The 17,263-nt window shown below is 44.9% G+C and overlaps 1 protein-coding gene across 2 annotated transcripts in view; it reads right to left on the bottom strand.

The window, feature by feature from the left end:
* rapgef6 (Rap guanine nucleotide exchange factor (GEF) 6) overlaps positions 1–17,263 on the bottom strand; it is a 181,957-nt gene that overhangs the window by 61,133 nt on the left and 103,561 nt on the right. For both annotated transcript variants that reach the window (XM_029699779.1, XM_029699778.1), the window contains one exon: positions 1,202–1,333. In XM_029699779.1, coding sequence (XP_029555639.1) covers positions 1,202–1,333 — 132 coding nt within the window. The remainder of the gene's footprint in view (positions 1–1,201; positions 1,334–17,263) is intronic.

Below are 17,263 nucleotides of genomic sequence, written 5' to 3'. Positions count from 1 at the left end.
GGGAGAAGGTATGTGTAATGGTGGGTTAAAGGTGCGAGAGAAGGTATGTGTAATGGTGGGTTAAAGGTGAGAGAGAAGGTATGTGTCATGGTGGGTTAAAGGTGACAGAGAAGGTATGTGTAATGGTGGGTTAAAGGTGAGAGAGAAGGTATGTGTAATGGTGGGTCAAAGGTGAGAGGTGAGTAATGGTGGGTTAAAGGTGATGGAGAAGGTATGTGTAATGGTGGGTTAAAGGTGAGAGAGAAGGTATGTGTAATGGTGGGTCAAAGGTGAGTAATGGTGGGTTAAAGGTGATGGAGAAGGTATGTGTAATGGTGGGTCAAAGGTGAGAGGTGAGTAATGGTGGGTTAAAGGTGATGGAGAAGGTATGTGTAATGGTGGGTTAAAGGTGAGAGAGAAGGTATGTGTAATGGTGGGTTAAAGGTGAGAGAGAAGGTATGTGTAATGGTGGGTTAAAGGTGAGAGAGAAGGTATGTGTAATGGTGGGTTAAAGGTGAGAGAGAAGGTATGTGTAATGGTGGGTTAAAGGTGAGAGAGAAGGTATGTGTAAGGGTGGGTTAAAGGTGAGAGAGAAGGTATGTGTAATGGTGGGTTAGAGAAAGCAAGAGTAGGGGTGGGGTTAGGGTTATATAGAGGTATATGCAAATGATGTGAGGTGCAGGAGCTAAGGTTAGAACATTTTATATAATAGTGAGTGGGGTGGGGGGGGTCTGAGGTCCTGGAAGCAGGTCTGTCTGTGTCCTGTGTACCCTGCCCTTTAGCACACAACACTACAGGAGAGAGGGGCCCTTAGAACCACAGGAAACCCAACTAACACACACTATAATTAGCAACCCAGGATGATTGGATGGATGGGAGGAGAGGACATGTTCCATTGAACTGGAAAAGCAGGGGGAGAGAGGTGGAGAGAGAAAGGGTGAGGAAGGATGAAGGCAGGCAAAAAGAGGGCTACATGGAGCGTGGGGAGGGCTGGGTCAGTCGAGCTGGGGAAAGCCTCTGAAATGGTAACGTCCACACCTTTCCATCCTTCCTCCTTTACAAGCAGGAAAGCCATGGAGCATTGACTGACTTCAAAGTCATACAGTATTGAGAGAACAAACGGCTAGGAGCATTACTGAAACAGAACAATGGAAGTTCAAAGCTTTGGAAATGTGAGGTTATAAGTATACTACGTCAGCTCAGTTTGTGAATGGTGAAATACCTGGTAGATGTCTGATAGGCTACTGCTCCCCGAGTCGCTGGTGATACTGCATCCGGATTGGCTGGGCGGCACGTGGATCCCCTGGCTGTGGGGGTGGTCTGTAAGGTGCATCTTGTTTAGGTCTCCAGGAAGCTGCTCAGACACACAGGAAGAGAGAAGGACGGCTGTTAATATCACAGGACACACACACACGCGGCACGCAGGTTAACACACACTGTAGACAGACACACACAGAGCGAGAGAGAGACACACAAGCGATCATCAACTAGATTCAGAGGGAAGATTTGTTTCATGGTCGGAGGGCCGGAACATAATGACTAATCATTTGTAGACTTCCAGAAGCCTAAACAGATATATGTTTGCTAAAAGAATAATTTCATAATTTGGTATCTGTATACGATGACGTGGTGTCTCTATTATGTGTGGGAATACTTGGGTACAGATTCCTTCAAATGAAATCACTTGGACTTTTCGGAAAATCGGACTTTTTGGAAAATCGGACTTTTCAGACTTTTCGGAAAATACAGTGCATTTGGAAAGTATTCACACCCTTTTACTTTCTCCCATATTATGTTATGTTACAGCATTATTCTAAAATGGATTAAATAAATAAAAATCCTCCTCAAACTTCACACAATCCCCCATAATGACAAAGCAAAAGGAAATACCTTACGTAAATAAGCATTCAGACTCTTTGCTATGAGACTAGAAGACATTGAGCTCAGGTTCATCCTGTTTCCATTGATCATCCTTGAGATGTTTCTACAACTTGATTGGAGTCCACCTGTGGTAAATTCAATTGATTGGACATGATTTGGAAAGGCACACACCTGTCTATATAAGGTCCCACAGTTAAAAGTGCATGTCAGAGCAAAAACCAAGCCATGAGGTCGGAGGAATTGTCCATAGAGCTCCGAGACAGGATTGTGTCGAGGCACAGTTCTGGGGAAGGGTACCAAAACATTTCTGCAGCATTGAAGGTCACTATGAACACAGAGGCCTCCATCATTCTTAATTGGAAGATGTTTGGAACCACCAAGACTCTTCCTAGAGATGGCCGCCCGGCCAAACTGAGCAATCAGGGGTGAAGGGCCTTGATCAGGGAGGTGACCAAGAACCCGATGGTCACTTTGAAGGAGCTCCAGAGTTACTCTGTGGAGATGGTTGTCCTTCTGGAAGATTCTCCCATCTCTGCAGCACTCCACCAAACATGCTCAATGGGTGACATGTCTGGTAAGTATGCAGGCCATGGAAGAACTGGTACATTTTCAACTTCTAGGAATTGTGTACAGATCCTTGTTACATTATCATGCTGAAACATGAGATGGTGGTGGATGAATGGCATGACAATGGACCTCAGGATCTCGTCACAGTATCTCTGTGTATTCAAATTGACATCGATAAAATGTCAGTGTGTTCATTGTCTGTAGCTTATGCCTGCCCATACCATAACCCCACCGCCACCATGGGGCACTCTGTTCACAACGTTGACAACAGCAATCCGCTCAGCCACACAACGCCATAAAAGTGGTCTGCAGTTGTGATGCCGGGTGGACGTACTGCCAAATTCTCTAAAACGACGTTGGAGGTGGCTTATGGTAGAGGAATTAACATGAAATTATTTGGCAACAGTTCTGGTGGACATTACTGCAGTCAGCATGCTTATTGTATGCTTCCTCAGAACTTCAGACCTCTGTGGCATTGTGTTGTGTGACAAAACTGCACATTTTACAGTGGCCTTTTATTGTAACCAGTACAAGGTGCACCTGTGTAATGAACAGCTTTTTGATATGCCACACCTGTTAGGTGGATCGATTATCTTGGCAAAGGACAAAATGCTCACTAACAGGAATGTAAACAAAAATGTGCACAACATTTGAGAGAAACAAGCTTTTGGTGTGTATAGAAAAGAAAATGTATTTTGGCATCAAAACATTGTGGGTCACTGCTTTCATAAAGATACTGAAACAATTTGTCCCTTGGCGAAATGAGAATCACTGAAGAAAGCTGTAATTGAAAGAAAAATGTATCACTTCCGTTGTTCCCTTTCAGGACGCGGGCTTGTTCCCTTTCAGGACGCGGGCTTGTACCCTTTCAGGACGCGGGCTTGTACCCTTTCAGGACGCGGGCTTGTTCCCTTTCAGGACGCGGGCTTGTTCCCTTTCAGGACGCGGGCTTGTTCCCTTTCAGGACGCGGGCTTGTACCCTTTCAGGACGCGGGCTTGTACCCTTTCAGGACGCGGGCTTGTACCCTTTCAGGACGCGGGCTTGTACCCTTTCAGGACGCGGGCTTGTACCCTTTCAGGACGCGGGCTTGTTCCCTTTCAGGACGCGGGCTTGTACCCTTTCAGGACGCGGGCTTGTACCCTTTCAGGACGCGGGCTTGTACCCTTTCAGGACGCGGGCTTGTACCCTTTCAGGACGCGGGCTTGTACCCTTTCAGGACGCGGGCTTGTTCTCTAAACCATAAGCTACTACTACACACCAATCAATAACGATCACCTCGCCTATGGTAGATGGACTAAACTTCCAGTCAACCTGGATAATGTTACAACAGCCCAGTGTTTCATTAATCAACCAAGAAAACCATCCCATCAATGAGAGACTCAAGACACAGACCAGGACAATACATCCAAAACAGACCAAGAGCAGCCACCAATGCCCTGCTAACCAATGCCCTGCTAACAACCTAACCACACACAGTCAATGTGACCAGTTCAGCTTCTATATGACATCGATCAGGTATTCTACCAACTCAGTCCAGTGTTCCCAGGTCTTACCAGCCTGAGGAGGGTGAGGGAGCTGGTCTGGTTGCGTGGACAGTGGGTGAACCTGCATCACACCTCCATGGCCACCTCTGCCAGTGCCAGCCAGACAACAAGCCACCCAACGCGGGCGCTGGACCCATCTCCGTGCCACCATGCAATATTAAACAAGTTCAGTCTACACTATGTACTGGTGGGGGCTGGGCAGCCCCAGCAACTTACAACCCCTTAACCCATCCCTCCACAGGGGACTGGGGAGAGTCCATCCTCTACACCATACACAAGAGAAAACATAGGAGAGCTGGTTGCAGTCATGAGAATGACCCTGTACACAATAACACCTAGGTGGAGCTGGAGAAATCCAACACTGACAATTAGGTTAGACAAATGGCTGTCTCCTAGATGGGCTGGGCTCCCCACCTCAGTCCTATGTAGAGAGCAAGGTTGAGGCTGGAGGTTTTATAATTTAACTAGGCAAGTCAGTTAAGAACAAATTCTTATTTACAATGACGGCCTACACCGGCCAAACCCGGACGACGCTGGGCCAAACCCGGATGACGCTGGGTCAAGCGCTGCCCTATGGGACTACAGCCTGGATTCGAACCAGGGTGTATGTAGTAACGCCTCTAGCACTGAGATGCAGTGCCTTAGCCCACTGCGCCACTCAGGAGCCCCAGGGTGAAGGTGTGCAGATAGGGTGGTCAGAGAGTAGCCTAACCGTGAATAATGTAACACTTCTCCACAGCTCAGTCACAAAATCGCAACCAAAACCCCAAGCATTCTCATCTGGACACATCCACTCCTATTCAACTAAAATCCATTTTCCATTACACTGGGGCTGTGAATGCAATCTTCTTCCACTACAGCTCAACTGGCACCAACATGAGGGGCGTAGCCGGCAGCAGTTGATATTGACAACAGCAACCAAAGGTGGCGGTGGCATAACTAAAATGAAAAGTGTTGCAAGTCATACAGCAGCCGGTTAGAACAGACTCTCCCTATCAACGAGCTAAACGGGTTGTTCATTCTGTTTATTCCACAGCCAAGTGGGTCAATATTGATTCCTTTACGATGGGATCAGGTTTCAGACAATGATGAATCTCTGGCCTGCATCCATTTAACAAATCTATCGGATTCCCAGAGGAGAAAACTAATGTATATATCCATTATCATGGCCTCAAAACCCATAACATTTAGGATCTCAGTTCTCCAACCACTCTGGTTAAAACTCCCATCAAACAACAACGCCGTTATCAACATGGCAATCAGAAACAGTGGTGACACTAGGTCGGGTGTGGATGTCACATGGCATGGCAATCAAAGTCTTTCATCCTGGGGATGAAGTCTGATGACATATGAGAGGCTGTGGGAGGACGGGATTGGCTAATGAGGCCGCCGGGGGGACAAACGGGCCAATGAAAGGGAAGACCTCACTAATTGCTGCAGTCTCGCAATTCTAATTCACACTTCACACCAACTTTTACTTAATGGCACGCCAATGCCTTCCCACCTTCCACTGTCTGTTCTCCTCCTGTTCTGATCATGAATTAATGATAGCAGCGTGGGGTGATTAAATATGAATGTCTTATTCCTTTGGCTGTATGAATCTCACATCAACAAGGGAACGCAAGGTGAGCCAGGACTGATCATTTAAGTCGTCTCTCTAAAAGTCCAAACTATGACTAGACCTAAATTGGAGTCACATTAAGTCACGACAGAGCATTTCTAATTTATTCAATTATTATAACCTTATCTTGAAAATTACATATATTTTACTAAACTAATTTCATTTCTGTAGACTGGCTACAGTAATTAACTTGTTGTGGCATTGAACCTCCATTCCCCTCGTTCCTGTGAGGCCTGGCTTGCGTCCCAAACAGCACCCTATTCCCTTTATAGTAGAGGTCGACCGATTATGATTTTTCAACGCCGATGCCAATACCGTTTATTGGAGGACCAAAAAAAGCCGATACCGATTAATCGGACGATTTTTATTTTTTTTGTAATAATGACAATTACAATACTGAATGGACACTTATTTTAACTTAATATAATACATCAATAAAATCAATTTAGCCTCAAATAAATAATGAAACATGTTCAATTTGGTTTAAATAATGCAAAAACAAAGTGTTGGAGAAGAAAGTAAAAGTGCAATATGTGCCATGTAAGAAAGCTAACGTTTAAGTTCCTTGCTCCTCGCTCTTACCTGGGCTCAAACCAGGAACACATCAACAACAGCCACTCTCAAAGCAGCGTTACCCATGCAGAGCAAGGGGAACAACCATTCCCAAGTTTCAGAGCGAGTGACGTTTGAAACGCTATTAGCGCGCACCCACTAACTAGCTAGCCATTTCACATCGGTTACACCAGCCTAATCTTGGGAGTTGACAGGCTTGAAGTCATAAACAGCGTAATGTATTGCGGAAGGCTGCTGGCAAAACGCACGAAAGTGCTGTTTGAATGAATGCTTACGAGCCTGCTGGTGCCTACCACCGCTCAGTCAGACTGCTCTATCAAATCATAGACTTAATTATAACACAATAACACACAGAAACACGAGCCTTAGATCATTAATATGGTCGAATCGGGAAACTATCACGTTTATTCTTTCAGTGAAATACGGAACCGTTCCGTATTTTATCTAACGGGTGGCCTCCATATGTCTAAATACTCCTGTTACATTGCACAACCTTCAATGTTATGTCATAATTACGTAAAATTCTGGCAAACTAGTTCGCAACGAGCCAGGCGGCACAAACTGTTGCATATACCCTGACTCTGCGTGCAACGAACGGAAGAGAAGTGACAATTTCACCTGGTTAATATTGCCTACTAACCTGGATTTCTTTTAGCTAAATATGCAGGTTTAAAAATATATATACTTCTGTTAAAAATATATATACTTCTGTGTATATACTTCTGTGTATTGATTTTAAGAAAGGCATTGATGTTTATGGTTAGGTACAGTCGTGCAACGATTGTGCTTTTTTCACAAATGCGCTTTTGTTAAATCATCCCCCGTTTGGCGAAGTCGGCTGTCTTTGTTAGGAAGAAATAGTATTCACACAGTTCGCAACGAGCCAGGCGGCCCAAACTGCTGCATATACCCTGACTCTGTTGCAGAGGTGACACATTTTCCCTAGTTAAAATATATTCATGTTAGCAGGCAATATTAACTAAATATGCAGGTCTAAAAATATACTTGTGTATTGATTTTAAGAAAGACATTGATGTTCATGGTTAGGTACAAGTTGGAGCAACGACAGTCCTTTTTCGCGAATGCGCACCGCATCGATTATATGCAACGCAGGACAGGCTAGATAAACTAGTAATATCATGAACCATGTGTAGTTAACTAGTGATTATGATTGATTGTTTTTTTATAAGATAAGTTTAATGCTAGCTAGCAACTTACCTTGGGTTCTTACTGCATTCGCGTAACAGGCAGGCTCCTCGTGGAGTGCAATGTAAAGTACGTGGATAGAGCGTTGGACTAGTTAACTGTAAGGTTGCAAGATTGAATCCCCAAGCTGACAAGGTACAAATCTGTCATTCTGCCCCTGAACAAGGCAGTTAACCCACCGTTCCTAGGCCATCAACTGACTTGCCTAGTTAAAAAAATAATAATAATATATATATATATATACTGCTCAAAAAAATAAAGGGAACACTTAAACAACACAATGTAACTCCAAGTCAATCACACTTCTGTGAAATCAAACTGTCCACTTAGGAAGCAACACTGATTGACAATACATTTCACATGCTGTTGTGCAAATGGAATAGACAACAGGTGGAAATTATAGGCAATTAGCAAGACACCCCCTAATAAAGGAGTGGTTCTGCAGGTGGGGACCACAGACCACTTCTCAGTTCCTATGCTTCCTGGCTGATGTTTTGGTCACTTTTGAATGCTGCCGGTGCTTTCACTCTAGTGGTAGCATGAGACGGAGTCTACAACCCACACAAATGGCTCAGGTAGTGCAGCTCATCCAGGATGGCACATCAATGCGAGCTGTGGCAAGAAGGTTTGCTGTGTCTGTCAGCGTAGTGTCCAGAGCATGGAGGCGCTACCAGGAGACAGGCCAGTACATCAGGAGATGTGGAGGAGGCCGTAGGAGGGCAACAACCCAGCAGCAGGACCGCTACCTCCGCCTTTGTGCAAGGAGGAGCAGGAGAAGCACTGCCAGAGCCCTGCAAAATGACCTCCAGCAGGCCACAAATGTGCATGTGTCTGCTCAAACGGTCAGAAACAGACTCCATGAGGGTGGTATGAGGGCCCGACGTCCACAGGTGGGGGTTGTGCTTACAGCCCAACACCGTGCAGGACGTTTGGCATTTGCAAGAGAACACCAAGATTGGCAAATTAGCCACTGGCGCCCTGTGCTCTTCACAGATGAAAGCAGGTTCACACTGAGCAAGTGACAGATGTGACAGAGTCTGGAGACGCCGTGGAGAACGTTCTGCTGCCTGTAACATCCTCCAGCATGACCGGTTTGGCGGTGGGTCAGTCATGGTGTGGGGTGGCATTTCTTTGGGGGGCCGCACAGCCCTCCATGTGCTCGCCAGAGGTAGCCTGACTGCCATTAGGTACCGAGATGAGATCCTCAGACCCCTTGTGAGACCATATGCTGGTGCGGTTGGCCCTGGGTTCCTCCTAATGCAAGACAATGCTAGACCTCATGTGGCTGGAGTGTGTCAGCAGTTCCTGCAAGAGGAAGGCATTGATGCAATGGACTGGCCCGCCCGTTCCCCAGACCTGAATCCAATTGAGCACATCTGGGACATCATGTCTCGCTCCATCCACCAATGCCACGTTGCACCACAGACTGTCCAGGAGTTGGCGGATGCTTTAGTCCAGGTCTGGGAGGAGATCCCTCAGGAGACCATCCGCCACCTCATCAGGAGCATGCCCAGGCGTTGTAGGGAGGTCATACAGGCACGTGGAGGTCACACACACTACTGAGCCTCATTTTGACTTGTTGTAAGGACATTACATCAAAGTTGGATCAGCCTGTAGTGTGGTTTTCCACTTTAATTTTGAGTGTGACTCCAAATCCAGACCTCCATGGGTTGATAAATTGGATTTCTATTGATTATTTTTGTGTCATTTTTGTTGTCAGCACATTCAGCTATGTAAAGAAAAAAGTATTTAATAAGATTATTTCTTTCATTCAGATCTAGGATGTGTTCTTTAAGTGGTCCCTTTATTTTTTTGAGCAGTATATATATATATATATATATATATATATATATATATATATATATATATATATATATATATATATATATATATATATATTCGGCAAATTGGTGGCCAAAAATACAGATTACCGATTGTTATGAAAACCTGAAATCGGCCATTCCGATTAATCGGTCGACCTCTACTTTAGAGTGCACTATAAAGGGAATAGGCAGCCATTTGGGACGCAACGATTGGAATAAAGCTGTAAGCAGATGTTTAGGTGTGATGCTAGTAATGACCCCGATTCACAAAGACAGGCCACCGATCCAGAATAGGCCAGTTCTAGACGCAGCAGCACTAATGCACCGGTACAGGATCCCAGCAGGGGCTCCATCATTAAAACATAGTGGAGCTTCCCAATTATGCCTTAACTGCTTCAGAGATGAGCTCGCCACAGCAAGGGAGGGCTAGTGTTAGCCCATTTATAGATACTAGACGTATGGCATATTCAACATGCATAGATCCAAGCCATTTCTATTCTATCTTTCATTGGAGGCAAATCATTGTATCATGTATGACAGGAGAGAAGCAATCCTCACATCTCAAAGTGAAATAAACCAGACAGAGAGGTCTTATCAAAGAGTAGAGCAGTCCTCCCAAACAGAGACACGTGAGCCTGGAGGTGGGCTGGGCTGGGCTGCTCGGGGTGAAGAAGGAAGTATTTCTGATGATAACACTGTAGAGGATGTCAGTCACTGGAGCCATCCATCTAAACTATTCACATCTCCATTTCCATGTTCTATGTATCAATATCCCAACTCAAATCAGTTGGGTTAGATTAGAGTGTCTAGCTGTGGATCTCAGTGTTCTGCTAGTAAGTGAGGGGAGACTGACCGACCGACTCACACACGATGAACGGCGTTGTAAATAACAGGCTGGGAAGAGTGCTGCAGGTTATTGATATATAGTCGATTACTCCACTAGCTTGTCAGCTTTCCTCCCCTTCTTTTCCTGAGACCCAAACAGCCAAAGCAATTATGTTAACAGCAATAAAATGAGCGTTACTCCTGGCTGCCAACTCCCTACCAGGCCAACTTTAAAGGGATACTTTGGGATTTTGTCAATAAGGCCCTTTATCTACTTCCCCAGAGTCAGATGAACTAGTGTATACCATTTTTGTCTCTGCGTGCAGCAGTGGAGGCTGCGGAGGGGAGAACGGCTCATAATAATGTCTGGAATGGAGCAAATGGAATGGCATCAAACACAAGGAAACAGTGTGTGATACGTTTGATACCATTCCACCTATTCCACTCCAGCCGTTACCATGAGCCCATCCTCCCCAATTAAGGTGCCACCGACCTCCTGTGGCGTGCAATTTGAAGGAAGTGGCTAACTAGGGCTAGCGCAATTGCTAACTAGCTTTAGTATAATGACAGTCTACGGTATCTGCTAGCATGCTAGCAGATACCAACAGACTTCCAGTCATTGCGCTAATGCTAGTTAGCATTGGCTTGCAAAACTACCTCTAACTTTCTTCATACTGGACACAGACATACAAATGGTATCCATGAGTTCATAACATTGAACCTGGTTGGTTAGCTACCTGCAGATTCATGCAGGGTAGTATCGTCATGCGTTGGGATTATGGTTCATTGTTTACCTAGTTAGCTACGTCTTACCAAAATACTCCACTATGCAAGTAACCATTTCGGGTGCATTCGTAAATGCAGTCTGGCCATCTAGTCCGATTACAGAGTAGAGGTCCACCGATTATGATTTTTCAGTGCCGATACCGATTATTGGAGGCCCAAAAAAGTCCGCTACCAATTATTCGGCCGATTTTTAACATTTTTTTTGTAATAATGACAATTACAACAATACTGAATGAACACTTATTTTAACTTAATATAATACATAAATAAAATAAATTTAGCCTCAAATAAATAATGAAACATGTTCAATTTGGTTTAAATAATGCAAAAACAAAGTGTTGGAGAAGAAAGTAAAAGTGCAATATGTGCCATGTAAAAAAGCTAACGTTTAAGTTCCTTGCTCAGAACATGAGAACATGAAAGCTGGTGGTTCCTTTTAACATGAGTCTTCAATATTCCCAGGTAAGATGTTTTAGGTTGTAGTTATTATAGGACTATTTCTCTCTATACGATTTGTATTTCATATACCTTTGACTGTTGGATGTTCTTATAGGCACTTTAGTATTGCCAGTGTAGCAATATTACTTCCGTCCCTCTCCTCGCTCCTACCTGGGCTCGAACCAGGAACACATCGACAACAGCCACCCTCGAAGCAGCGTTACCCATGCAGAGCAAGGGGAACAACTACTCCAAGTCTCAGAGCGTGTGACGTTTGAAACGCTATTAGCGCGCGACGTTTGAAACGCTATTAGCGCGCACCCGGCCAACTAGCTAGCCATTTCATATCGGTTACACCAGCCTAATCTTGGGAGTTGACAGGCTTGAAGTCATAAACAGCACAATGCATTGCGAAGGGCTGCTGGCAAAACGCACAAAAGTGCTATATTGAATGAATGCTTACGAGCCTGCTGGTGCCTACCATCGCTCAGTCAGACTGCTCTATCAAATCATAGACTTAATTATAACATAATAACACACAGAAACACAAGCCTTAGGTCATTAATATGGTTGAATCCGGAAACTATCATCTCGAAAACAAAACGTTATTCCTGTTACATTGCACAACCTTCAGTGTTATGTCATAATTACGTAAAATTCTGGCAAATTAGTTCGCAACGAGCCTGGCGGCCCAAACTGTTGCATATACCCTGACTCTGCGTACAATGAACAGAAGAGAAGTGACACAATTTCACCTGGTTAATATTGCCTGCTAACCTGGATTCCTTTTAGCTAAATATGCAGGTTTAAAAATATATACTTCTGTGTATTGATTTTAAGAAAGGCATTGATGTTTATGGTTAGGTACAGTCGTGCAACGATTGTGCTTTTTTCGCAAATGCGCTTTTGTTAAATCATCCCCGTTTGGCGAAGTCGGCTGTCTTTGTTAGGAAGAAATAGTCTACACAGTTCGCAACGAGCCAGGCGGCCCAAACTGCTGCATATACCCTGACTCTGTTGCAGAGGTGACACATTTTCCCTAGTTAAAAGAAATTCATGTTAGCAGGCAATATTAACTAAATATGCAGGTTTAAATATATATACTTGTGTATTGATTTTAAGAAAGACATTGATGTTTATGGTTGGAGCAACGTGTACCTAAGCGATTATATGCAACGCAGGACAGGCTAGATAAACTAGTAATATCAACCATGTGTAGTTAACTAGTGATTATGATTGATTGATTGTTTTTTATAAGATAAGTTTAATGCTAGCTAGCAACTTAGCTTCTTACTGCATTCGCGTAACCTCGTGGAGTGCAATGTAAAGCAGGTGGTTAGAGCGTTGGACTAGTTTACCGTAAGGTTGCAAGATTGAATCCCTGAGCTGACAAGGTAAAAATCTGTCATTCTGCCCCTGAACAAGGCAGTTAACCCACCGTTCCTAGGCCGTCATTGAAAATAAGAATGTGTTCTTAACTGACTTGCCTAGTTAAATAAAGGTCTAAAAAAAAATGAAAATAAAAAAAGATAAGAAAAAAAAATTATTAAAAAAAATCGGCCAAATCGGCGTCCAAAAATATAGATTTCCAATTGTTATGAAAACTTGAAATCGGCCCTAATTAATCGGCCATTCCGATTAATCGGTCAACCTCTATTACAGAGCACTCTCGTCTGTGTACCAGAGAGCGCAGAATAACTGATGAATTTACAAACGCTCAACACCCGTTGAATATGACCGGTGTCAGTAAACTCACTCGTCAGCCCAGTGTGCGCTCTGAACGCGAAACGCTCTGAATTTATGGACGGATATTCTGCCAGCACAGTTGCAGTCACCAACACTCTGGATAATGTAACAGCCTAAGTAATGTTCAGTGAGCTGTTCTCTCACTTAGCTGTCTGGAAGTAGCTAGCAAGTTAGCTTGGGTGCTGTTAGTACATTCGGATCAACCCTTAAAGAGATGGGTGGGGCTAAAGCTTAAGAGGGCGTGAACGATGCTGAATGGGTGTAGACAAAGACAGGCTCTCCAGTAGTAGTGCCAAAACATTGAAAGACTATTTTCTCAAAAGTGAGTTAACAAGTTTATCAACTTTCAAAGCATAATTACTTTCCCATTGTTCCTCAACTGTAGTGCATTACATACCATTTTATCCAATAATATATATATATTTTGCTACATAAGACCGATTTGAGCCGGTCGGTCACATGACTGGGGAAGTAGATAAAGAGCTTCTGTCAAAATCCCAAAGTATCCCTTTAATGGCACTGGAGACAGAAGCACTGGAGGTGGACTAAACACCGAGCTGAATCTCAAACACTGGGTCCTGTACTGGGACCGGCGACACCAGTCATTATACATTCTATTTGAGTAGCGGAGGTGTCCTTTAGCTAAGTCTTGATTGTTCTAATTAGCACAGGCGTATTATGGATCAATAACTTCTGAGTTCTACTGGATGACACAAATGAGTACACACAGAGATGGTTGTAGAAATAAATTTCCAGACAAACAAATCATGAGTGAATGTATGGAATCCAGGAAGAGACTTAAATAGCCTATAGAAGGTGGCATGCTCCCTAAATTAGAACGTCTGTACACTATGTCTGAGTAAGTAATGATGCCAACATAACATATCACACCACATTACAGGGACATGGCATGGACTTCAATGGCCTGCAGATGGCAGCACTACCAAACAGGCATGGCAATACTCAACAACTCAAGAACCAATCGATGTGCCAACCACTGGGCAAATAACCTCATTGTTAATGCAATTTAGTTCATGTCATAACCTCAATTTTTTTTTAAACCCACCAACACACTGAGAAAGATCACCATCTTCAGTATATCAGCCAGTTACACAACTGTTAAAAAGCCAACAAGTTGAGAAACAAGAATTCACACAGTGTAGTTCTCCTTTAACGTCAGAGTCAATCCATTCCATCTTGATTTAGAGAATGTGCTCTTCCCCTCACGGATCAAACAAAATGGCGCCAAATGAATGTAGCCAGAGGCCAGCACATAAAACTCACTAGGGAAGGGCAGTATGCAGATTTTCATACTGCTCCTATACCCTACAGGGGTACACGGTATTAATCGGCAGTGTATTTGTTTTTTGACACACAAAACAAAAATGTAGGCAACCGGGATCTTAATCCAGCAGGGGATTGAACGTCTCTGCTGTAACGAAGAAGCTTGACCTTGCAAACTAGCCACTTAGCTAGTATGTTAACAAACCAATGCCTGGTTGGAGCCCTGAGCTGGAAATCATTTCATTTGGCCCAAACTTAGTTATAAGCCAGGCCAGGGCACCCATCCCCCCAAGCTTTAGGGAGCCCCAAAACCCCCCAAAATAAATAAAGATATAAATAAAACACACACAAAACAATTATTTCAAAATACCTCTATATACGATACACCGCCCAAGCCTAGCGCACACTCCGAGAAGCACTAGCGCGCACACACACACAAATTAGCCCAGTGGTTGGCTTAATGGTGTTAGAGGTACAGGGGACCAAGAGCCAATGGAAGCACTGCATTGCTCTCACACAAACTGTGTGTGAACCAGCCTGCCCTGAGATGATCCCAACCTCCACTCACTAACACTCCCTGACCTCTTCCCTCTCTCCCAAAACACCTTCTGCACTCAAACACACAAGAGCAGTACTGTGAAGCAAAGTCTACATTTAGATACAGTCCAGGGAGTGGAGGAGACATGGGGCAAGCGAGGGAGGGAGAATATTATCTTTACAGAACCCCCACCTCTTGCAGATGAGATGTAAATTAATTTAAGTTGGATTTGAAGATGACAAGTACAAAGGTGAGGCGGGGGGGATCGAGAGAGAGCGAGCTAGCGCGCACGAGAGAGCGAGCTAGCGCGCACGAGAGAGCGTGCGAGTGAGCGCACGCGAGAGAGCGTGCGCGAGAGAGCGAGCGAGCGACACACACACACAGGGAGAAGAGAAAAGGCTGCCGGGTGAAGACCCTCATCTCCCTCCACCTCATACATAATGATGACAGTCAAAGGGCTTGGTAGTTACTCTCTATGGTTTTATGCCAACGCACAAATCAGAGCCAGCAGCATAAGCATGATGCCAGACCAAATAACTAATAGTGAAAGTTGAGTGTGTCACAATTCATTTCACTGCTCCTTGTTGAGGTGGCATCTAGCCGAGCACATGTCACATATCAGACTGTCATTCTGGCCCCAAAAAAGGAGATAGGATGACAATGTTTCAGTTAGACTATTTTAGCGATGATGTTCCTGGTCCTAAAGAGATTCCAAAGAGTTGAATCACCACCCTTCCTGTGTTGTAACAGAATGTAAACTGAGGAGGAATGGCTGTCATTACTCCACTAGGTAGTGACAGTATTGTGACAGCCAGGATGTTGAGTGGTGGCATGGTGCTGACTCTGGCCCCGCCAGCTAGCTGTGACTTTTGCTCCAGACAGAGGATGTAGTCAGTCAGAGTGGCAGCCAGGACAGAAAAACAGGCACGACAACAGTCTACTGCTGACGCTGTCTGTGTCTCTTTCTCAGGGAGGCATGACGACAGTGACTAATAGTGTAAGGAGCCATGCATGTTTAATCCTCCTGCCATGGCCATCCTAAATCACCCAATTCTAATTAGTGGGAGCCACTTCTTTGTGGGTGTGTACAGGTTTAAAGCTATTACATCAATCACTCATTTAATTGACCCTCTCTGCTAGTTGGTGTGAGAAAATTACAGCAGGTCAAAACTCTAAAGCCCTCTTAAGGAATGGTTATTTCTGTATCAGAGGGATGGTCTCCGCCAGGGAGGTTTGATGTGTATGTCTGGGACATGAATATTTATAGGGGGGCTTGACAGACCTGTAGCAGACCACCTCCTCTCCCCTGGCATGTGTCCCATACTCAAACAGCACTGAGACAGAGAAACAGAAAGAGAGAAAATGGGCCCCAGCCTGCCTCACTGTGCTGTGCTAGGTGCTGTTAGAAACGGGAAGGTGGCCCTGTCAGGGCTTTCAGTGAAGACGGCCATGGTCAATGCTACCCGGCTGAAGGACACCGACCACCAAATACAGAGAGGGTTAGCTCCAGCTCTCCCCTTTCCACCCTCCTCCTGCCCCCTCCTCCTCACAGATGCTTCCTGCCCTCCTACCCTGCTCCACCCCCCACCATGTACAACAACAGGCCAGGGAGAGCCCACCGGACTGAAACAGGGGCTGCAGTCAGCCAGCCACACCCTTTAGTTCTCCTGTGTTATTGCTGGTTCTGGACCGTGTTATCTACAGTTGGCAACGTCCTCTGTCTCCTCCAGATGGTGGAAAACATTGGGGCAAAGGGAGTACTGTCTGACAGCTTAGTGTGGAGTCCAAACTAACAGTGTTGATGGACATAGCCTTACAGTTAATGGTTTAACTAACACCAGGCTGTAAGCGGTGGTTGGTTTAACTGACACCAGGCTGTAAGCAGCGGTTGGTTTAACTGACACCAGGCTGTAAGCAGCGGTTGGTTTAACTGACACCAGGCTGTAAGCAGCGGTTGGTTTAACTGACACCAGGCTGTAAGCAGCGGTTGGTTTAACTGGGTGTTATTGGTGTAACTAACACCAGGCTGTAAGCGGTGGTTGGTTTAACTGGGTGTTATTGGTGTAACTGACACCAGGCTGTAAGCGGCGGTTGGTTTAACTGACACCAGGCTGTAAGCAGCGGTTGGTTTAACTGACACCAGGCTGTAAGCAGCGGTTGGTTTAACTGGGTGTTATTGGTGTAACTGACACCAGGCTGTAAGCAGCGGTTGGTTTAACTGACACCAGGCTGTAAGCAGCGGTTGGTTTAACTGGGTGTTATTGGTGTAACTGACACCAGGCTGTAAGCGGTGGTTGGTTTAACTGACACCAGGCTGTAAGTGGTGGTTGGTTTAACTGGGTGTTATTGGTGTAACTGACACCAGGCTGTAAGCGGTGGTTGGTTTAACTGGGTGTTAGTGGTGTAACTGACACCAGGCTGTAAGCGGTGGTTGGTTTAACTGGGTGTTAG

The sequence above is a fragment of the Salmo trutta genome, chromosome 19 (assembly GCF_901001165.1).
Source record: "Salmo trutta chromosome 19, fSalTru1.1, whole genome shotgun sequence".
NCBI lineage: Eukaryota > Metazoa > Chordata > Actinopteri > Salmoniformes > Salmonidae > Salmo > Salmo trutta.
The sequence above is the reverse complement of the archived record's forward strand: the minus strand, read 5'-3'. Positions and strand labels throughout refer to the sequence as shown.